General features: G+C 44.6%; 1 protein-coding gene and 1 long non-coding RNA gene across 3 annotated transcripts in view; one reads left to right on the forward strand and one right to left on the reverse strand.

The window, feature by feature from the left end:
* Positions 1-3,583: 3,583 nt before the first annotated feature.
* LOC136590995 (placenta-specific gene 8 protein-like) overlaps positions 3,584-25,267 on the reverse strand; it is a 24,880-nt gene continuing 3,196 nt past the window's right edge. The window contains exons 1-4 of one of the 2 annotated variants that reach the window (XM_066588461.1): positions 12,373-12,567; positions 12,080-12,191; positions 3,959-4,137; positions 3,584-3,880 (exon numbers count right to left, since the gene is read on the reverse strand). In XM_066588461.1, coding sequence (XP_066444558.1) covers positions 3,698-3,880; positions 3,959-4,137; positions 12,080-12,191; positions 12,373-12,378 — 480 coding nt within the window. In that variant the 5' untranslated portion in view covers positions 12,379-12,567 and the 3' untranslated portion in view covers positions 3,584-3,697. Of the gene's footprint in view, positions 3,881-3,958; positions 4,138-12,079; positions 12,192-12,372; positions 12,568-25,267 lie in introns of those variants that run through there. The other variant, XM_066588462.1, reaches the window with a different exon arrangement.
* Positions 21,285-24,394, forward strand: LOC136590996 (uncharacterized). Its single transcript, XR_010787850.1, has 2 exons — positions 21,285-22,153; positions 22,250-24,394. It is a non-coding gene; the product is annotated as an uncharacterized lncRNA (long non-coding RNA).

The raw sequence follows: 25,267 nt of genomic DNA on the forward strand, positions 1-25,267 counted from the left end.
ATCATCCCGTGCTCTGCTCCACAATCATCCCGTGCCCTCCTCCACAATCATCCCGTGCTCTGCTCCACAATCATCCCGTGCTCTCCTCCACAATCATCCCGTGCTCTCCTCCACAATCATCCCGTGCCCTCCTCCACAATCATCCCGTGCTCTCCTCCGCAATCATCCCGTGCCCTCCTCCGCAATCATCCCGTGCTCTGCTCCGCAATCATCCCGTGCTCTGCTCCGCAATCATCCCGTGCTCTGCTCCACAATCATCCCGTGCTCTGCTCCACAATCATCCCGTGCTCTCCTCCACAATCATCCCGTGCTCTGCTCCACAATCATCCCGTGCTCTCCTCCACAATCATCCCGTGCTCTCCTCCACAATCATCCCGTGCTCTCCTCCACAATCATCCCGTGCTCTCCTCCACTATCATCCCGTGCTCTGCTCCACAATCATCCCGTGCTCTCCTCCGCAATCATCCCGTGCTCTCCTCCGCAATCATCCCGTGCTCTCCTCCACAATCATCCCGTGCTCTCCTCCACAATCATCCCGTGCTCTGCTCCACAATCATCCCGTGCTCTGCTCCACAATCATCCCGTGCTCTGCTCCACAATCATCCCGTGCTCTCCTCCACAATCATCCCGTGCTCTCCTCCACAATCATCCCGTGCTCTCCTCCACAATCATCCCGTGCTCTCCTCCACAATCATCCCGTGCTCTCCTCCGCAATCATCCCGTGCTCTCCTCCACAATCATCCCGTGCTCTCCTCCACAATCATCCCGTGCTCTCCTCCGCAATCATCCCGTGCTCTCCTCCACTATCATCCCGTGCTCTCCTCCGCAATCATCCCGTGCTCTCCTCCACAATCATCCCGTGCCCTCCTCCACAATCATCCCGTGCCCTCCTCCGCAATCATCCCGTGCCCTCCTCCGCAATCATCCCGTGCTCTCCTCCACCATCCTCTGCTGCTCTCCTCCACAATCATCTCCTGCTCTCCTCTACAATCATCTCCTGCTCTCCTCCACTGTTTTCTCCTGCTATCCTTCTGCCCTCCCACGCCGCCGTCTTCTCCTGCTCTCCCGCGCCGCCGTCTTCTCCTGCTCTCCCGCGCCGCCGTCTTCTCCTGCTCTCCCGCGCCGCCGTCTTCTCCTGCTCTCCCCCGCCGCCGTCTTCTCCTGCTCTCCCCCGCCGCCGTCTTCTCCTGCTCTCCCCCGCCGCCGTCTTCTCCTGCTCTCCTCCGCCGCCGTCTTCTCCTGCTCTCCCCCGCCGCCGTCTTCTCCTGCTCTCCCCCGCCGCCGTCTTCTCCTGCTCTCCCCCGCCGCCGTCTTCTCCTGCTCTCCCCCGCCGCCGTCTTCTCCTGCTCTCCCCCTACGCCTGCCTTCCCTCGCCATCTGTCCCTGCCCTCCTCTCGTGCGCTCCTCCATCCTTCTTCCTGCATTCCCTCCTCTCGTGCGCTCCTCCATCCTTCTTCCTGCATTCCCTCCTCCACTGTATTCTGCTCTCCTCCATCATCATCTTCTTCTGCTCTCCTCCACAATCATCCCATGGTCTCCTCCGCAATCATCCCGTGCTCTCCTCCACAATCATCCCGTGCTCTCCTCCACAATCATCCCGTGCTCTCCTCCACAATCATCCCGTGCCCTCCTCCACAATCATCCCGTGCCCTCCTCCACAATCATCCTGTGCCCTCCTCCACAATCATCCCGTGCCCTCCTCCACAATCATCCCGTGCTCTCCTCCACAATCATCCCGTGCTCTCCTCCACAATCATCCCGTGCTCTCCTCCACAATCATCCCGTGCTCTCCTCCACAATCATCCCGTGCTCTGCTCCACAATCATCCCGTGCTCTCCTCCACAATCATCCCGTGCCCTCCTCCACAATCATCCCGTGCCCTCCTCCACAATCATCCCGTGCTCTGCTCCACAATCATCCCGTGCTCTGCTCCGCAATCATCCCGTGCTCTGCTCCGCAATCATCCCGTGCTCTGCTCCCCAATCATGCCGTGCTCTGCTCCACAATCATCCCGTGCTCTCCTCCACAATCATCCCGTGCCCTCCTCCACAATCATCCCGTGCTCTCCTCCACAATCATCCCGTGCTCTCCTCCACAATCATCCCGTGCTCTCCTCTACAATCATCCCGTGCCCTCCTCCACAATCATCCCGTGCTCTCCTCCACAATCATCCCGTGCTCTCCTCCACTATCATCCCGTGCTCTCCTCTACAATCATCCCGTGCTCTGCTCCACAATCATCCCGTGCTCTCCTCCACAATCATCCCGTGCCCTCCTCCGCAATCATCCCGTGCTCTGCTCCGCAATCATCCCGTGCTCTGCTCCCCAATCATGCCGTGCTCTGCTCCACAATCATCCCGTGCTCTCCTCCACAATCATCCCGTGCCCTCCTCCACAATCATCCCGTGCTCTCCTCCACAATCATCCCGTGCTCTCCTCCGCAATCATCCCGTGCTCTCCTCCACAATCATCCCGTGCTCTCCTCCACAATCATCCCGTGCCCTCCTCCGCAATCATCCCGTGCTCTCCTCCGCAATCATCCCGTGCTCTCCTCCACAATCATCCCGTGCTCTCCTCCACAATCATCCTGTGCTCTGCTCCACAATCATCCCGTGCTCTCCTCCACAATCATCCCGTGCTCTCCTCCGCAATCATCCCGTGCTCTCCTCCACAATCATCCCGTGCTCTCCTCCACAATCATCCTGTGCTCTGCTCCACAATCATCCCGTGCTCTGCTCCGCAATCATCCCGTGCTCTCCTCTACAATCATCCCGTGCTCTCCCTCTGCCCTCACTCGCCACCTGTCTTCTCCTGCTCTCCTCCACAATTATCGCCTTCTGCCCTCCCTCGCCGCCATCTTCTCTTGCTCTCCTCCTCCGCCGCCTTCTCTTGCTCTCCTCCTCTGCCGCCTTCTCCCGCTCTCCTTCTTCGCCGCCTCATCCAGCTCTTCGCCGCCTCCTCCAGCTCTCCGCCGCCTCCTCCAGCTCTCCGCCGCCTCCTCCAGCTCTCCGCCGCCTCCTCCCGCTCTCCTCCGCCGCCGTCTTCTGCTGTCTTCTGCTCTCCTTCTGTCCTCCCTCCCCTATGTTCCCTCCTCCAGCTCTCCGCCGCCTCCTCCAGCTCTCCGCCGCCTCCTCCCGCTCTCCGCCGCCTCCTCCCGCTCTCCGCCGCCGTCTTCTGCTTTCTTCTGCTCTCCTTCTGTCCTCCCTCCCCTATGTTCCCTCCTCCTCCTCCTCTGTCTCCCCGCGTTCCCTCCTCCGCCGTCTTCTGCTTTCTTCTGCTCTCCTTCTGTCCTCCCTCCCCTATGTTCCCTCCTCCAGCTCTCCGCCGCCTCCTCCAGCTCTCCGCCGCCTCCTCCCGCTCTCCTCCGCCGCCGTCTTCTGCTGTCTTCTGCTCTCCTTCTGTCCTCCCTCCCCTATGTTCCCTCCTCCTCCTCCTCTGTCTCCCCGCGTTCCCTCCTCCGCCATCTTCTGCTTTCTTCCGCTGACTTTTCCTGCCCTCCCTCGCCGTCTGCCTCTGCCCTCCTCTCATGCCCTCCTCCTCCATCTCCCCTTGCCCAGGATAGGACGTCTATAACAAGGCGCAAGTGCCAGAATGATATGTTTATTATAGTCAGATGTACAGGAGCGTGTTCATGATGACCCCACTACATACAGGAGGTGAGGGCAGATGTTGGGGGTTATGGTTCTTCAGGGTTGGCATTAATACTCCACAAGGGGAGTATAGTCGTGGGCCGGTGGCAGGAGGGGAGCATTATGTATCATGGTGGTCTGGGCAGTGGTAATCGTGGAAGTCTGGCTTCTGCGCTTGATCTCTCGCGCCATCTGGCACCAGGTGCAGGAATAGCAGCAGCAGGACTGGAAGCCGTCATCACAAATAGACCCCTAAAAGAAGAAAAATGGGGGGTCAGACCGTTATCAGGCGAGGCCTCTGTGACTCCACAACCCCTATATATAACATACCTGAATCTTGTATCTCTCCCGCACCGCTGCCCTCATCGCTATTGTTATGGGAGGCAAGACTCCACTGCACCCAATATATCCCATCACGCACGGGTCCAAGAGCGGGAGGCAACGGCACTCACCAAAATCACTCACTGTGCCACACTGCAGGCAAGGAAAGCACCACAAGGCACAGCAACCTGCAACGGAAAGGAGCATAAACATAAAACACCTGGTCATAACCTGCAGATAATATACATATATGTCACCCCGCCATAACCTGGAGATAATATACATATATAACACCCCGCCATAACCTGGAGATCATATACATATATAACACCCCGCCACAACCTGGAGATCATATACATATATAACACCCCGCCATAACCTACAGATAATATACATATATAACACCCTCAATAACCTGGAGATCATATACATATATAACACCCCGCCATAACCTGGAGATCATATACATATATAACACCCCGCCATAACCTACAGATAATATACATATATAACACCCCGCCACAACCTACAGATAATATACATATATGTCACCCCGCCATAACCTGGAGATCATATACATATATAACACCCCGCCATAACCTGCAGATAATATACATATATAACACCCTCAATAACCTGCAGATAATATACATATATAACACCCTCCATAACCAGGAGATCATATACATGTATAACACCCTCCATAACCTGCAGATAATATACATATATAACACCCTCCATAACCTGCAGATAATATACATATATAACACCCTCCATAACCTACAGATAATATACATATATAACACCCTCAATAACCTGGAGATAATATACATATATAACACCCTCCATAACCTACAGATAATATACATATATAACACCCCGCCACAACCTGGAGATCATATACATATATAACACCCCGCCATAACCTACAGATAATATACATATATAACACCCTCCATAACCTGCAGATAATATACATATATGTCACCCCGCCATAACCTGGAGATCATAAACATATATAACACCCGCCATAACCTGGAGATCATATACATATATAACACCCGCCATAACCTGGAGATCATATACATATATAACACCCCGCCACAACCTGGAGATCATATACATATATAACACCCCGCCATAACCTACAGATAATATACATATATAACACCCCGCCACAACCTACAGATAATATACATATATGTCACCCCGCCATAACCTGGAGATCATATACATATATAACACCCCGCCATAACCTGCAGATAATATACATATATAACACCCTCAATAACCTGCAGATAATATACATATATAACACCCTCCATAACCTGCAGATAATATACATATATAACACCCTCCATAACCTGCAGATAATATACATATATAACACCCTCCATAACCTGCAGATAATATACATATATAACACCCCGCCATAACCTGGACATCATATACATATATAACACCCTCCATAACCTGGAGATCATATACATATATAACACCCCGCCATAACCTGGAGATCATATACATATATAACACCGCGCCATAACCTGGAGATCATATACATATATAACACCCTCCATAACCTGGAGATCATATACATATATAACACCCTCCATAACCTGGAGATCATATACATATATAACACCGCCCATAACCTGCAGATAATATACATATATAACACCCTCCATAACCTGGAGATCATATACATATATAACACCCTCCATAAACTGCAGATAATATACATATATAACACCCCGTCATAACCTGCAGATAATATACATATATAACACCCTCCATAACCTGCAGATAATATACATATATAACACCCTGCCATAACCTGCAGATAATATACATATATAACACCCCGCCATAACCTGCAGATAATATACATATATAACACCCCGCCACAACCTGGAGATCATATACATATATAACACCCTGCCATAACCTGCAGATAATATACATATATAACACCCTCCATAACCTGGAGATCATATACATATATAACACCCCGCCACAACCTGGAGATCATATACATATATAACACCCCACCATAACCTGCAGATAATATACATATATAACACCCTCCATAACCTGGAGATCATATACATATATAACACCCTGCCATAACCTGCAGATAATATACATATATAACACCCCGCCATAACCTACAGATAATATACATATATAACACCCCACCATAACCTGCAGATAATATACATATATAACACCCTCCATAACCTGCAGATAATATACATATATAACACCCCGCCATAACCTACAGATAATATACATATATAACACCCCGCCATAACCTGCAGATAATATACATATATAACACCCTCCATAACCTGCAGATAATATACATATATAACACCCTCCATAACCTGCAGATAATATACATATATAACACCCTCCATAACCTGCAGATAATATACATAAATAACACCCTCCATAACCTGCAGATAATATACATATATAACACCCTCCATAACCTGCAGATAATATACATATATAACACCCACCATAACCTGCAGATAATATACATATATAACACCCTCCATAACCTGCAGATAATATACATATATAACACCCTCCATAACCTGCAGATAATATACATATATAACACCCTCCATAACCTGGAGATCATATACATATATAACACCCACCATAACCTGCAGATAATATACATATATAACACCCACCATAACCTGCAGATAATATACATATATAACACCCTCCATAACCTGCAGATAATATACATATATAACACCCTCCATAACCTGCAGATAATATACATATATAACACCCTCCATAACCTGCAGATAATATACATATATAACACCCACCATAACCTGCAGATAATATACATATATAACACCCTCCATAACCTGCAGATAATATACATATATAACACCCTCCATAACCTGCAGATAATATACATATATAACACCCTCCATAACCTGGAGATCATATACATATATAACACCCTCCATAACCTGCAGATAATATACATATATAACACCCTCCATAACCTGCAGATAATATACATATATAACACCCTCCATAACCTGCAGATAATATACATATATAACACCCTCCATAACCTGGAGATCATATACATATATAACACCCCGCCATAACCTACACATAATATACATATATAACACCCTCCATAACCTGCAGATAATATACATGTATAACACCCCCCATAACCTGGAGATCATATACATATATAACACCCGCCATAACCTACAGATAATATACATATATAACACCCGCCATAACCTGCAGATAATATACATATATAACACCCTCCATAACCTGCAGATAATATACATGTATAACACCCCCCATAACCTGGAGATCATATACATATATAACACCCTCCATAACCTGCAGATAATATACATGTATAACACCCGCCATAACCTACAGATAATATACATATATAACACCCTCCATAACCTGCAGATAATATACATATATAACACCCTCCATAACCTGGAGATAATATACATATATAACACCCTCAATAATCTGGAGATAATATACATATATAACACCCGCCATAACCTACAGATAATATACATATATAACACCCTCAATAATCTGGAGATAATATACATATATAACACCCCGCCATAACCTGCAGATAATATACATATATAACACCTGCCATAACCTGCAGATAATATACATATATAACACCCTCCATAACCTGGTGATAATATACATATATAACACCCTCAATAATCTGGAGATAATATACATATATAACACCCGCCATAACCTACAGATAATATACATATATAACACCCTCAATAATCTGGAGATAATATACATATATAACACCCGCCATAACCTACAGATAATATACATATATAACACCCTCAATAACCTGCGGATAATATACATATATAACACCCGCCATAACCTACAGATAATATACATATATAACACCCTCCATAACCTGCAGATAATATACATATATAACACCCGCCATAACCTACAGATAATATACATATATAACACCCCACCATAACCTGCAGATAATATACATATATAACACTCCACCATAATCTGCAGATAATATACATATATAACACTCCACCATAATCTGCAGATAATATACATATATAACACCCTCAATAACCTGCAGATAATATACATATATAACACCCTCAATAACCTGCAGATAATATACATATATAACACCCTCCATAACCTGGAGATCATATACATATATAACACCCCGCCATAACCTACACATAATATACATATATAACACCCTCCATAACCTGCAGATAATATACATGTATAACACCCCCCATAACCTACAGATAATATACATATATAACACCCTCCATAACCTGCAGATAATATACATGTATAACACCCCCCATAACCTGGAGATCATATACATATATAACACCCGCCATAACCTACAGATAATATACATATATAACACCCGCCATAACCTGCAGATAATATACATATATAACACCCTCCATAACCTGCAGATAATATACATGTATAACACCCGCCATAACCTACAGATAATATACATATATAACACCCGCCATAACCTACAGATAATATACATATATAACACCCTCCATAACCTGCAGATAATATACATATATAACACCCTCCATAACCTGGAGATAATATACATATATAACACCCTCAATAATCTGGAGATAATATACATATATAACACCCGCCATAACCTACAGATAATATACATATATAACACCCTCAATAATCTGGAGATAATATACATATATAACACCCCGCCATAACCTACAGATAATATACATATATAACACCCTCAATAACCTGCAGATAATATACATATATAACACCCGCCATAACCTACAGATAATATACATATATAACACCCTCAATAACCTACAGATAATATACATATATAACACCCTCCATAACCTGGAGATAATATACATATATAACACCCTCCATAACCTGCAGATCATATACATATATAACACCCTCCATAACCTGCAGATAATATACATATATAACACCCTCCATAACCTGGAGATCATATACATATATAACACCCTCCATAACCTGCAGATAATATACATATATAACACTCCACCATAATCTGCAGATAATATACATATATAACACCCTCCATAACCTGCAGATAATATACATGTATAACACCCTCCATAACCTGGAGATAATATACATATATAACACCCTCAATAATCTGGAGATAATATACATATATAACACCCTCCATAACCTACAGATAATATACATATATAACACCCTCAATAATCTGGAGATAATATACATATATAACACCCCGCCATAACCTACAGATAATATACATATATAACACCCTCAATAACCTGCAGATAATATACATATATAACACCCTCCATAACCTGGAGATAATATACATATATAACACCCTCCATAACCTACAGATAATATACATATATAACACCCTCCATAACCTGCAGATAATATACATATATAACACCCTCAATAACCTGCACATCATATACATATATAACACCCTCCATAACCTACAGATAATATACATATATAACACCCTCCATAACCTGCAGATAATATACATGTATAACACCCCCCATAACCTGCAGATAATATACATATATAACACCCCGCCATAACCTGCAGATAATATACATATATAACACCCTCCATAACCTGCAGATAATATACATATATAACACCCTCCATAACCTACAGATAATATACATATATAACACCCTCCATAACCTGCAGATAATATACATATATAACACCCTCCATAACCTGGAGATCATATACATATATAACACCCGCCATAACCTGCAGATAATATACATATATAACACCCTCCATAACCTGCAGATAATATACATATATAACACCCTCCATAACCTGGAGATCATATACATATATAACACCCTCCATAACCTGGAGATCATATACATATATAACACCCCATCATAACCTGCAGATAATATACATATATAACACCCTCCATAACCTGCAGATAATATACATATATAACACCCTCCATAACCTGCAGATAATATACATATATAACACCCTCCATAACCTGCAGATAATATACATATATAACACTCCACCATAATCTGCAGATAATATACATATATAACACCCTCCATAACCTGCAGATAATATACATATATAACACTCCACCATAATCTGCAGATAATATACATATATAACACCCGCCATAACCTGCAGATAATATACATATATAACACCGCCATAACCTGCAGATAATATACATATATAACACCGCCCATAACCTGGAGATCATATACATATATAACACCCCGCCATAACCTGGAGATAATATACATATATAACACCCCATCATAACCTGCAGATAATATACATATATAACACCCTCCATAACCTGCAGATAATATACATATATAACACCCGCCATAACCTGGAGATCATATACATATATAACACCCGCCATAACCTGCAGATAATATACATATATAACACCCTCCATAACCTGCAGATAATATACATATATAACACTCCACCATAACCTGGAGATCATATACATATATAACACCCGCCATAACCTGGAGATAATATACATATATAACACCCTCCATAACCTGCAGATAATATACATATATAACACCGCCGATAACCTACAGATAATATACATATATAACACCCTCCATAACCTGCAGATAATATACATATATAACACCCTCCATAACCTGCAGATAATATACATATATAACACCCGCCATAACCTGGAGATCATATACATATATAACACCCGCCATAACCTGCAGATAATATACATATATAACACCCTCCATAACCTGCAGATAATATACATATATAACACTCCACCATAACCTGGAGATCATATACATATATAACACCCGCCATAACCTGCAGATAATATACATATATAACACCCTCCATAACCTGCAGATAATATACATATATAACACCCTCAATAACCTGGAGATAATATACATATATAACACCCGCCATAACCTACAGATAATATACATATATAACACCCTCCATAACCTGCAGATAATATACATGTATAACACCCGCCATAACCTGCAGATAATATACATATATAACACCCCCCTTAACCTGGAGATCATATACATATATAACACCGCCCATAACCTGGAGATCATATACATGTATAACACCCGCCATAACCTGCAGATAATATACATATATAACACCCCATCATAACCTGCAGATAATATACATATATAACACTCCACCATAATCTGCAGATAATATACATATATAACACCCGCCATAACCTGGAGATAATATACATGTATAACACACTCCATAACCTGGAGATCATATACATATATAACACCCTCCATAACCTGGAGATAATATACATATATAACACCCCCCATAACCTAGAGATATTATCTGCAGGTGCAGGTTATGACGGGGTGTTCTATATGTATATTATATGCAGGTTATGGCGGGGTGTTATACATGTGCAAATATCTGAAGGGCTGTCACAGTGCAGAGGGATCAGCCCTATTGTCATCTGCAGAAGGAAAGACTAGAAGCAATGGGATGAAACTGAAAGGGAGGAGACAGATTAGATATTAGACAGTGAGGGCATCAATGAGTGGAACAGGTTGCCACGGGAGGTGGGGAGTTCTCCCTCAATGGAAGTCTTCAGAGGCCGGACAGACATCTGTCTGGGATGATTTAGTGATCCTGCACTGAGCAGGGGGTTGGACCGATGACCCTGGAGGACTCTATGACCCCGGAGGGCATTTCTAACTCTACCATTCTATGATTTGCTGTTGGCATTATTTCTACTGGGGCCACTATTACTATTGGGAGAAATGTTGCACATACTCACCCTATTAAGGCCACTTAAAGGGGCCTTATTACTACTGGGGCCACTGCTGGGGACATCATTACTATTGGGGCCAATGAGGGGTGCAGAATTACTATTGAGGCTACTACTAAGGGTACTATTAGTACTGGATGCGCTCTTATTATTGGGACCACCACTGGTGGCACTATTACTATCATGGCCACTACAGGCAGCAGAGATCGGGTGCTGTGATGTGTTATACTCACATACTCCGCAGTCGTCACAGCAGTCACATATGCCGCTGTCCCACCGTGGAGCGTGCGATATGGTCACGGTCTGCGTGGTGATGACCCCGGGCTGAGACATAACGGTCTGCATCTGTAACCAGAGGAGAAGGTCAAAGAGTGAAGATGACGATGACACCATAAACTCTAGAGCTTCCGTCTGTCCGGCTGCCACTGGTGCTGCCACAAATCCTGAGCCCCTTCATTAACCCCTTGGGGATGCAGCGCCATTGTACAGATCAGCCTGTGTTGCTGCAAATGCAAATTGTACCTACAAACATTGTAGAAGTGGAGAAACGGCACCAACATCCACCCAACTGCTCCTCTTGTGTTCAGGCGTCCCCAAGCACTATAAGCCCCACTGCGATTCTTTCTGACGACCCCACAAATTGCATGAGCGCCTTTTCTGCTCCCTTGTATACACCCTGAAGAGGTGTGAGGATTCCGGGAACCTGTACTGACAATCATATAGATTATTAGGATCCCCTCATGTCCCTCCAAGCGACTGACCCCTCCTAATAACCAACAGGAAGGGACGTTCCTGTAGAAATGAGCTTCAGAGGGACGTCAGGCTTCCATCCTTCACCACTCATTCCATGTGGACGATGGGTGAAGGATGATGTCCGAGAAGGTTGGGAAATATTGTGGAATGAGATTCTCAAAGCACAATCGTTACCAATCCCTAAAAGAAGGAAGAATGGGAAGCATTTAAAGAGACCCGGATGGATGAACACAGAACTTGTCCACATGTTAGAAGGAAAAAACATGTTTATCTGATGGAAAGAGGGGGAATATCTAAAGAAGAAGATAATGGGGTCTGCAGAAACTGTAGGGCAAGGGTCAGAAAAGAGAAAGCTGATAATGAACTGAGGCTTGTAAGAGAGGCCAAAAGCAATAAAAAAGGATTTGGGGTCAAAAGCAAAGTCAGAGATGCTATTAGATGCTTACAGGATGAAAATGCTGAATTGGATAAGAATGATGGTGAGAAGGACGGACTGTTAAATTCCTATTTTGTATCTGTTTCCTCTCAGAAAGTAGATGTAACATCAGCTGATCTTCCCTGTGCTATTGGGGGAATACAAGAATGCAGGCTATCTATAAGTAGAGAGATGGTGAGGGAATACATAGCTAACTTACATGAATTCAAGCCTCCAGGTCCAGATGAATTACATCCTAGGATACTAAAGGAAGCAGCGGAGGTAATTGCTGAACCACTCGCCATAATCTGTGAAAATTCCTGGAGAACAGGAGAAGTCCCAGAAGTTTGGAGAAGGGCAAATGTTGTCCCTATCTTCAAAAAAAGGGAAGAAAGTGGATCCAGGAAACTACAGGCCTGTGAGCCTGACTTCTATACTGTGGAAGATCTCTGAACAGATTATTAAACAGCATGTATGCCAGTACTTGGATGAGAATGGAGTAATTAACCAGAGCCAGCATGGGTTTGTAACAAACAAGTCAGGCCAGACTAATCTAATGTCCTTCTATGACAGAATCACCGACTAGGCTGATCAGGTAAATGCGGTGGATATAGTATATCTTGGCTTTAGTAAAGCATTTGACAAAGTATCTCATACCATACTTATTGTAAAAATGACCAAATCTGGGATTGACAAGGCAACTGTTAGGTGGATTCACAACTAGCTGAGTGATCGTACTCAAAGAGTGGTCATAAATGGCTGCACATCCAAGTGGAAGAATGTATCAAGTAGGGACCACAAGGCTCTGTCCTCGGCCCAGTGTTGGTCAACATTGTTATAAATGATGAATGGGAGGAAATGAGATAAACAGCACATGTGAAAAAGACTGGGTATAGTAATAGATCATAGACTGAACATGAGTCAACAATGTGATGCAGCAGCCAAAAAGGCAAACACAATCCTGGGATGTATTAAGAGAAGCATAGAGTCTAGATCACGTGAGGTCATTATTCCCCTCTACTCTTCCTTAGTCAGACCTCATCTGGAATACTATGTCCAGTTCTGGGCACAATGGAAGTGTTCAGAGGCCGGACAGACATCTGTCTGGGATGATTTAGTAAATCCTGCACTGAGCAGGGGGTTGGGCCACATGACCCCGGAGGACCTGATGACCCCGGAGGACCAGATGACCCTGAAGGTCCCCTTCCAACTCTACCAGTCAGGATTCCTTGACTACAAGGCTGTAGGCCGGGAGAAAGGTTTTGGGCTGGGATGGTGGAGAGATGTTTCTAGGTTTAATGAGAGGGATCCCCCGGGGTGTATTCTTGCGTCCCATGAGCTCGCAGTTCGGTAAATGTCTTCATGGAGGATGATGCAGATTTCTTTCTCCTCCACCATTCTTGGTCTCAGCCACTGTGATTTCTGCACAGCATTCCTAATTTTTCATGTAAGATGGCCTTCTCAGTATTCAGTATGGGGATTGTATCACCTCTTCCAGTGGCTATGGGTATTAAAAGTTCAATGTTTCCAAGCAGCGGGAATCTAATGGCTTCGCACCTCCTCTCCTTGTCTGCGTTCTGGTGTAGCTGCAGCCCCTTCCGGGTTTTTATGTATCGTCCAATCAGAGGACTGGTTCAGACAGTGCCGTCCTCTATGAGCTCCACATAGGGTTGGCCAAGGTTCCTGGAAGGCGAAATCCCTAAAGAATAATTTAGCATCAAGCAGATTGAAGATGGCGCAGAACAATCGGCGCTCGGCATCAGCCATTTCCAAATGTAGGATTGCTTTAGAGGTGCCTAAATACTGCAAACAGAACGGCTGAATTCACCAGCAGGCGCACGGGTGGGAGTTTTAGCGCAATAGGCCCCCTCCCCCAGCCGGGCCCTGCGTAGTATAACAAACGAGGGCAATTGCACCTCTCCGTGAGCCCGGTCTGCACTCCTGGCATCAGCGCCATGATGCCAGGAGTTTGGGGATGTGATCTGATTGGCCGCAGCAGTCATGTGCTTCCGCTGAAGGAGTGGTGGGTATACCCACGTATCTTAGGCCGGACCCAGCTGGGGGGCTTCCCTTTAAGGTCAGACTCGGTAATGTATCTGCTGCAGTGTTCCTGCCGCCGCAGTCTGGGCAGATATAGGCCTCATGTCCACGGGGAAAATCAGGCGGGCGCGGATCTGCGGATGCACCACAATCGTCCTTTCTTTTCATGCAAGAGATGGACTGACATATGAGCTCCATGAGCGCCCACACGCCAGATCCGTGTTAAAATGGGGCATGCCGTTTTTCTTCCCGCACGTGAAATCCGCAAAACACTTAAAATACCATCCGCCGCTATTTAATTAACCACGGGCGGTCAATGCTTTCCTATGGGATGCGGATTTGCGTTTTTACTCCAGCGCAGATTGGCTAACTATTATTGCGCCGTGACATGAGGCCTTAATGCTGCCGCCGGCTTCTGCGCACGCAACATTTACACACGACTGCAGCGTTGATGCTTTTTCTGGAGCGGCGCTAGAACCAATTTCAGCTGAGGAGATTCAGCACTCACGGAGGTGGACTGTATGACGCGCCACAGCAGTAAGTGAGGAGCTCGGAGCACAGACACACCCTCCGCCCCCCAGAAGTAGTCCTCCACCCCCAGAAGTAGTCCTCCGCATATGTGGATAATCCGTTTATGAGGATGAGTGTATGTGCTGGCTGGGTCTATGGAATGGTAGATGTGGATGATGATGCAGGAGGATGGGTATGTGTGGGTGAGGATGATGACCTAGGCATGATGGGTATAAAGAATACATGTGATTATTATATGCTGATGATGGATACCACTGATTATCATATGAGGAGGCAGACTGTGTGCTGTACTGGGGCTGCTGGATGATGAGCGGCTGTGCAGTATTATGTGTGATGACACTTGTGCTGCCGCCCCCGCACATTCTATTTTCGCGCTCCTTTCTTTTCTTGGCCTCAGAAAAATCCTAAACTGAGAAAAAGGCCCAAAAGAGGAGACGGCGGAGAAACAAGACTGAATGTCACAGCAAACCCCGAGGCGATATACAGTATATACAGTACACAGTATTACATATATACTACTGATGGTACTGGATACACTGTGTGGTAGTGTGTGTGTATATATATATATATACTACTGATGGTACTGGATACACTGTGTGGTAGTGTGTGTGTATATATATATATATATATATATACTACTGATGGTACTGGATACACTGTGTGGTAGTGTGTGTGTATATATATATATATATACTACTGATGGTACTGGATACACTGTGTGGTAGTGTGTGTGTATATATATATATATATACTACTGATGGTACTGGATACACTGTGTGGTAGTGTGTGTGTGTGTATATTGTAATGGAAATTATTTGATTGTAAGGTATTATAATTGTTATATGAATTAAAACTGCGCAATGAGAGACGCCATTGAAATATACCAGGAGAAGTTACTTCACAAACTAGGGACATATGTCTAGATGAGATAAGAATATCAGGAAGCTTCCACATGTTAGCTGAAGGGGCCCTAGGAATAACAAGATACTAAGGGAGGGGTTTGACGCCTCACACTAAGACTAGAGAATAATGTTCATAAACTAGAAATATGTGGATGTGTATATATATGTATATGTGCATATGTATGTGTATGTATATATGAAGGTGCACATGTATGTATGTGTGCCTATATGTATGTAAATGTGGGTATATAAGTAATATTTAATATTACGCCACAGAGTCTACACAAAATGGCCGACCACATGCTTAGCTAAAGTACAGGGAATACATGTGTGTTGATAAGATAAGAACTTCGAGCTACTTGGGCCCCTCAGCACTCCATCAAGAGGTTATTCACTGCTGACTTGGAAGATTCTGGAAGGTATGCAAATGAAGGGTTAAGTTGACCTATGACAAATGTTGGATTGGAAACTAACCAATAAACTGCTTAGTTAATTGTCCAATGATGTTGCGACACCCCATTGTAAGGGGCTATAAATAAAGATGGCCGACATCGATCGGGTGGGAATTCTTTGATGGATCCATAACTGTGTGGGCTCTGTCATTTAATTCCTCCGTCATATGACGTACTGAACTCTAGGTGTGAGCAGCCCTACTGCACAGGTCACCTAGACTTCAGTCACAGGGTACACTCTGCTGTCCCTCATCAGGCTATCGCCCTAACATGGGTCATATGACGTCATTCACACGGTACACTCTGCTGTCCCTCCGCAGGCTATCGCCCTAACATGGGTCATATGACGTCATCCACAAGGTACACTCTGCTGTCCCTCCGCAGGCTATCGCCCTAACATGGGTCATAAGACGTCATTCACAAGGTACACTCTGCTGTCCCTCCGCAGGCTATCGCCCTAACATGGGTCATAAGACGTCATTCACACGGTACACTCTGCTGTCCCTCCGCAGGCTATCGCCCTAACATGGGTCATAAGACGTCATTCACAAGGTACACTCTGCTGTCCCTCACCAGGCTATCGCCCTAACATGGGTCATAAGACGTCATTCACAAGGTACACTCTGCTGTCCCTCATCAGGCTACCGCCGTAGCATGGGTCATATGACGTCATTCACACGGTACACTCTGCTGTCCCTCCGCAGGCTATCGCCCTAACATGGGTCATAAGACGTCATTCACAAGGTACACCCTGCTGTCCCTCATCAGGCTATCGCCCTAACATGGGTCATATGACGTCATTCACACGGTACACTCTGCTGTCCCTCACCAGGCTATCGCCCTAACATGGGTCATATGACGTCATTCACAAGGTACACTCTGCTGTCCCTCAGCAGGCTATCGCCCTAACATGGGTCATATGACGTCATTCACACGGTACACTCTGCTGTCCCTCAGCAGGCTATCGCCCTAACATGGGTCATATGACGTCATTCACACGGTACACTCTGCTGTCCCTCAGCAGGCTATCGCCCTAACATGGGTCATATGACGTCATTCACACGGTACACTCTGCTGTCCCTCATCAGGCTATCGCCCTAACATGGGTCATATGACGTCATTCACAAGGTACACTCTGCTGTCCCTCAGCAGGCTATCGCCCTAACATGGGTCATATGACGTCATTCACACGGTACACTCTGCTGTCCCTCAGCAGGCTATCGCCCTAACATGGGTCATATGACGTCATTCACACGGTACACTCTGCTGTCCCTCAGCAGGCTATCGCCCTAACATGGGTCATATGACGTCATTCACACGGTACACTCTGCTGTCCCTCATCAGGCTATCGCCCTAACATGGGTCATAAGACGTCATTCACACGGTACACTCTGCTGTCCCTCCGCAGGCTATCGCCCTAACATGGGTCATAAGACGTCATTCACAAGGTACACTCTGCTGTCCCTCACCAGGCTATCGCCCTAACATGGGTCATAAGACGTCATTCACAAGGTACACTCTGCTGTCCCTCATCAGGCTACCGCCGTAGCATGGGTCATATGACGTCATTCACACGGTACACTCTGCTGTCCCTCCGCAGGCTATCGCCCTAACATGGGTCATAAGACGTCATTCACAAGGTACACCCTGCTGTCCCTCATCAGGCTATCGCCCTAACATGGGTCATATGACGTCATTCACACGGTACACTCTGCTGTCCCTCACCAGGCTATCGCCCTAACATGGGTCATATGACGTCATTCACAAGGTACACTCTGCTGTCCCTCAGCAGGCTATCGCCCTAACATGGGTCATATGACGTCATTCACACGGTACACTCTGCTGTCCCTCAGCAGGCTATCGCCCTAACATGGGTCATATGACGTCATTCACACGGTACACTCTGCTGTCCCTCAGCAGGCTATCGCCCTAACATGGGTCATATGACGTCATTCACACGGTACACTCTGCTGTCCCTCATCAGGCTATCGCCCTAACATGGGTCATATGACGTCATTCACAAGGTACACTCTGCTGTCCCTCAGCAGGCTATCGCCCTAACATGGGTCATATGACGTCATTCACACGGTACACTCTGCTGTCCCTCAGCAGGCTATCGCCCTAACATGGGTCATATGACGTCATTCACACGGTACACTCTGCTGTCCCTCAGCAGGCTATCGCCCTAACATGGGTCATATGACGTCATTCACACGGTACACTCTGCTGTCCCTCATCAGGCTATCGCCCTAACATGGGTCATATGACGTCATTCACAAGGTACACTCTGCTGTCCCTCACCAGGCTATCGCCCTAACATGGGTCATATGACGTCATTCACACGGTACACTCTGCTGTCCTTCCGTAGGCTATCGCCCTAACATGGGTCATATGACGTCATTCACGAGGTACACTCCGCTTTCCCTAGACGGCCATATATTTTTGCCGCGACATTTTTGGTGGAGAATGAAGCGGGCCTCACAACAACGCCCCTAGCCACGGACGCTCCGGAGGTGGAGACCAGGACACAGAGAGACCGCGGTAAGTAACCCATTGTGTTACTGCCTGTCTCCTGAGCTCTGCTCCCTGGTCTGTGGTTTGGTGTGTGACGTGATGCGGTATTTAGTGTACCAGTGAATGTTGCTGCTGTATGTGTGCTTATCTATGTGCTCCTCCTGAGTCTGTCAGATTTCTTTGTGTAACTTTTCTTGTATTGACTGTCGCTGGCTGCAAGGTCTTAGACTGACACTTTTATGGTATGTCTAAATGTGTTAATGACTATTCTATATGTGATGACAACGTTTTGTGTGTACAGAGACTCCCTTGACTGAGGGAATAAGACCTTTTAAGCATTACATAGACTGACAATACAGAAGGGAACAGCCTGCAGATATATATGTACATGTCACGTGCACGCTATATAATGACCCAGATGACAAGACTGACTTGACCGTTATATGTGACACAACGTAAGATACAGTGCAGTTAAATTAGTGTAAAGACACTGTTATTCCAATAACTTACTGTTGACGAGTGCGTTCTTGTCAGATGCAATGAGTTAACTTACCGCAACCCGTCTGTAGCAGATTACACTAATTTTGGCAGACTGCCAATTGACTTCTTAGAGACAGAATATGTATAGATGAGAGTTTATTGCTGTTACCGCAACTTGGGGAGAATTGTATATATATATTTTACATTATTACTTAATTACTTAATTAATTAATTTAATTAATTGCATTCCTAGTGGAGTTTTTATGATTTTTGTTAACAACACATATTTGATAGATTGCTGTGAGGTGCCTGTACGTCTTCAGCAGCTGACAATTCCCCAGCATTATAAGTGTATATGTGTAATCCAATGTCACTGTCAGAGAGGTGAATTGGACAATGACTCAATGTACTGGATTGCCCTTAAGTCACTGATGTATGAACAGCAGTAGCAGTTGAGTTGCCCCCATTTCCCATAACTATATACATGTATGGCATGGATGCCATTGTATAGATGCCGGCCGGCTAAAATGTTGTTGTTTCTCTGAGTGATAAGTTCTTTTTGTCCTGAGGTAGGTAAGATTCAGCTTATTCACCACCGTGACCTGGGTATGCGCAACCTGGGTAGGACGATGCTGTGAGCCATTGTAATAAAGCCATGAGTATTATCAATAAGCTTTATATCATCATCCATCTTGGTCACTTTGGGGTGGTATCAGCCCCATAGGGTACAAGACAGAGGTGGATTTTTTCGCCTAGTGACCCGTCGTGACGGCACTGGGGTGGTATCAGCCCCAGACGGCTGTGCATAGACAAAGGGGGGGGGGGGGGGGAGCATCCACCTATGTGATGACATTTGTACATGATTTTGCAGGATACACCTGAGGCTTAGTAATAACCAGGTGGATCATGGAAGGCTCACTGGGAAATGAGGGGGAAGGGGAAGTATGTGTTCAAACGCCCACTAGGCAGATAGTCCTGGAGACAGTAAGCACCCCTGTCAGATGCGCTGATTGCAATAGATTGACTTATAAGAGTGTCGATAACTTAGACTATAGAGACACAGTAGTGACAGATGACAGAACATCTGCGCATACACACACAATTACTGGACTGGGACAGTGTACAGAGTTTATACAAGTTTACATTGACAATGACAATCTTCGCAAGCAACTTTATGCTCAGATACTAGACATCCAGGAAAAGAGAAGGACTATAACACAGCTGAGAGAGATTGGGCGGAGATATAGGACGCTGTATAGACAACCTACGGTCCAGCATAACAGGTTAATATTACTGACTTGTTACCCTGCTGTACTGGTGAGACATCTGCATACGGAGACCACCGACCGCTGCCCCCCCCTCACATAATGTGTTCAGAATGCAGTGTTATATGTTTTGTTGTTATCTGAGCTGTTGATAGAATTTCCCTTTACATGTAATACCTGCATATCTCTATAGTATTTGTACATGGTTTATATATATTTTGTTTTCTGCCTCTCTCACAACCAGTAGATGGCCACTGCTGGGAAGTGACGGTTTTGGTAAGAACACAATGTCAGCATTACAATATAGACCCTTAGTTTTAGCTGATGCATGTAATGCCCTTGGTAAATTAGTATTTCACCTGTGCTAAAGAATATTGTGAACATGAGTACTAAATAATTATAACATACATAGAAAATGTGCAGCTCAGGCTGTGTATGATGTATATTGAGAATATATGTATTAGTTCTGCTTATTTCAAGTGCTATACAGTCTTCACAGGTATATTACAGTCAGACTCTCGGGTTTGTCTGGCATTCCTAATTGGCGGAGAGATAAATAAATATATAGAATTAACACATTTTTATGTCAAGGACATGCCCAGTATATGTATCAGGGCAGGATTGGGGTATTTATTTTGAAACATGTGTACAGTTACTTCTACCCCCATATGTTGTTTTGTGGTGTGGTGTTCTTCTAAATCCGTCAGAAGCCATGTGGCTGGGTTGGGCGCTATACCGCACTTCGGTCTTCCGCAGGATTTAGAAGGGGGGAGAAAGACTGAGAATATTTTAGTTTTTTTAGTTAGAGTAATAGGATGCACTCCTGTCACCTGACCGCATTACCTTCATGTCACAAGAAACTGAGGGGTTTGAATATGTAAAATGATGAACTGATGGCTAACTCAGATTTCAAGTTTTGTTTTGTAGATGGCTGAGGATACCAGGAACATGGCAGGTACAGCGGTGTGCAGGTACAGCGGTGTGCAGCTACAGCCATATGCAGGTACAGCGGTATGCAGGTACAGCGGTGTGCAGGTACAGCAGTATGCAGGTACAGCGGTATGCAGCAGTCACACAGAATGAGGTAACAAGAGCAGAACCATTTCCACCTCATCTGTCAGCACAGGAGGCGGAAGTGAAGGCCCTGACAGAAGCATGTAGAGCGGCAGAGGGTAAGGCAGACATATACACAAACTACGGCCTAATATGCAGGCTCTTATGTTGCTCACATAGCTAGGGATACTAGAGGAGGACTGAATAGAAGCAAAAGGAAACGCACGTGTGGGCGCTGCTGCCAAGGCAGCTGTAGCAAGACCTAGGGGAGAGGGTTAGGTCAACGTCCAAACCTGTAACCCCGGCCCCTCCAGTGAGCTTAATAACTGAGCTGCTGGACGAAGGCAGGGGCAAGCCAGACGGACGCCGGTCTGTGTGAAGAGACCACTGCTTATGTCTCTCTCATGCCCTCTACTCAATGATGGCCCATTGTGCACACAGAGAAACACACCAGTCAAAGACTGATGTGAAACCTTGTGTCTCAACATTGGATTGTCCCTGGATTCAGCACGGTCCCTGCCAGGTATACCCAGGAGCATATGACCTGTGCCTTACATAACACAGGGAGAGTACTGAAGGCAGTACAGAGGCACACCTGGGCCGCTCTACCCACTTCTAAAGGTTGCAAATTTGTATATTATGCCATATCTGTGTTGACAGCTTATCTGTATACGTTAAGGCCTGTCCGATCAGGTATTGTTCTGCCATTACAGAGGCAGCAACCGAATTGTTGAACGAGGTAATTCTGTGGTTATGGGATTCCAGAGACAATAGAAATAACGGCTTTTCATATTCCCTGCCACCCGTCATTCTGCATTGTATCCCCTTTGGATTAGCTTCCAGTACAGGGCGGTACTTTCAGCAGAAGTTGCAGATACAGTATGGTACTTTCTCTGGATATGTCCAGGCCCTGTAGAAACATTCATATTGGATGCATAAACCAGTGTTTGCTTCCCTTCCAGATCCTGACTCCGTGTATACAACACATGTTCTGGAGCCAGGATATTGGAAACATGTTCTGATGATAACAGCCACTTCAGTGAAGCCTGAAGGGAAAACAAACTGGGTTCACGCTGGTCACTGCCAGAGAGTGGCCGGGGCAGGAGAGTAATCATGTATCATTGTATCCTATGTAAAATAAATGTAATACTTATCCTCATAATAATAATGGGGAAGGGGTAATGGTATGACACCCTACTGGGAGCAATAGGTATTGCAGTGGGAGTACTGAACTTTACTGATATGATCTCAGGCCAGAGCAAATGAGGCTCAGGCAGTAAATCTACAGGCCCAGTGGATGCCATCCATTTATTCTCCTCAGTGTTTAATGTTTGGATTGTGATAAAATGTACTAAGAATTTTAAAATGCCAGCTTAGCTGCTCAGCCTAAGTAGAGTGTTAATGCTATAGAATGCAGGTTGAGAGATGTATAAATATGCTCAGTCTAACTTAATGGCCAATAATGAGCATTTGTGAAGAAATATTATCTGATTGATGAAAAACACAAATCACAGATTGAGACTGAGAAACAGACAAATATAAACTTTAAAATGTCTAATATTTCTATGTATTCTTCTAACATTGTGGAATTGTTGTCCCTCCAGTATCATCTCCAAGGAGAAATGTCCATGATGTCTATCATACTAGCTTACCTGAGCTATGAAGCTATTGAACCACAGAGCAAAGCAGCAAGTACTGTTCGCTTACAAAGACTGCATTCTGCATGAATTATGGACAGCTGAACAAAGATGGACTGTACTTTGAAATGTTTCCTAAACACCTCTTTACAATATTGTGTTCTGCTTCTGCTTGTCTCATGAAGACACACGCACGCTCCTTCTCCTACCCAGGGATAGCATAGCTGCCATAGGTTCCAGCGAGGGGATGCCTTACGGGGTGTTACCTTGTATGGGTAAAGGGTGTGGACTCCTGAAGAGAGCCCAAGGCGTTTATGCCCTTCTCCCAGTGTTAGGTAAGGCAACCTGCCCCTGTAGGATAGTTTAGTTTGGGATCGGGAAGGAGAGTGAGATATTTGCGTGGTATAACATAGTAGGACAGCAGAGATGATCTCAAAACAGTGGAAACAATGAAGAATACATATTTGTGTCATGATAATAAAATTGTATATGTGTCTTTGAGTTAACATATATTGAAATATTAAGAGTAGCAGTAATAGGGCTGATCGGGACGATAATAAAGTGTTGTGTTTCTTAGAAATTTAAACTCTAGGAGTTAGAGTATAGTGTGTGAAGCTTTAGGAGTTGACATATCAAATAGCATATTGGGTGAGTATATACATGATGTAAGAATAAATCATGTACGTCGCTGTTCTCTTAAGGAGCAAGTAACCAAGGTCCAGGTAATGCTCTCTGGTATGTTAAAAAGTGATTAAAGCACTATAACTACCTACGAGACCAGGAACTGGTAATGAGACACCTGTTATCACAGGAGTCATCCTTGACAAAAGCATAAGATAATAGCAACATAGAATATAATGTGTTCTGTGAATATATATATTTTACTAACTGTGAAGAGGAGGACGTTAAGAAGCCACCGCAGGAAGATTGCATTGCACAGTTTCAAATCATATAAGAGGAGGAGATGTAATGGAAATTAAGGTATTATAATTGTTATATGAATTAAAACTGCGCAATTAGAGACGCCATTGAAATATACCAGGAGAAGTTACTTCACAAACTAGGGACATATTTCTAGATGAGATAAGAATATCAAGAAGCTTCCACATGTTAGCTGAAGGGGCCCTAGGAATAACAAGATACTAAGGGAGGGGTTGACGCCTCACACTAAGACTAGAGAATAATGTTCATAAACTAGAAATATGTGGATGTGTATATATATGGATATACATGTATATATATGTATATGTGCATATGTATGTGTATGTATATATGAAGGTGCACATGTATGTATGTGTGCCTATATGTATGTAAATGTGGGTATATAAGTAATATTTAATATTACGCCACAGAGTCTACACAAAATGGCCGACCACATG

Source organism: Eleutherodactylus coqui, unplaced genomic scaffold (genome assembly GCF_035609145.1).
Source record: "Eleutherodactylus coqui strain aEleCoq1 unplaced genomic scaffold, aEleCoq1.hap1 HAP1_SCAFFOLD_443, whole genome shotgun sequence".
NCBI lineage: Eukaryota > Metazoa > Chordata > Amphibia > Anura > Eleutherodactylidae > Eleutherodactylus > Eleutherodactylus coqui.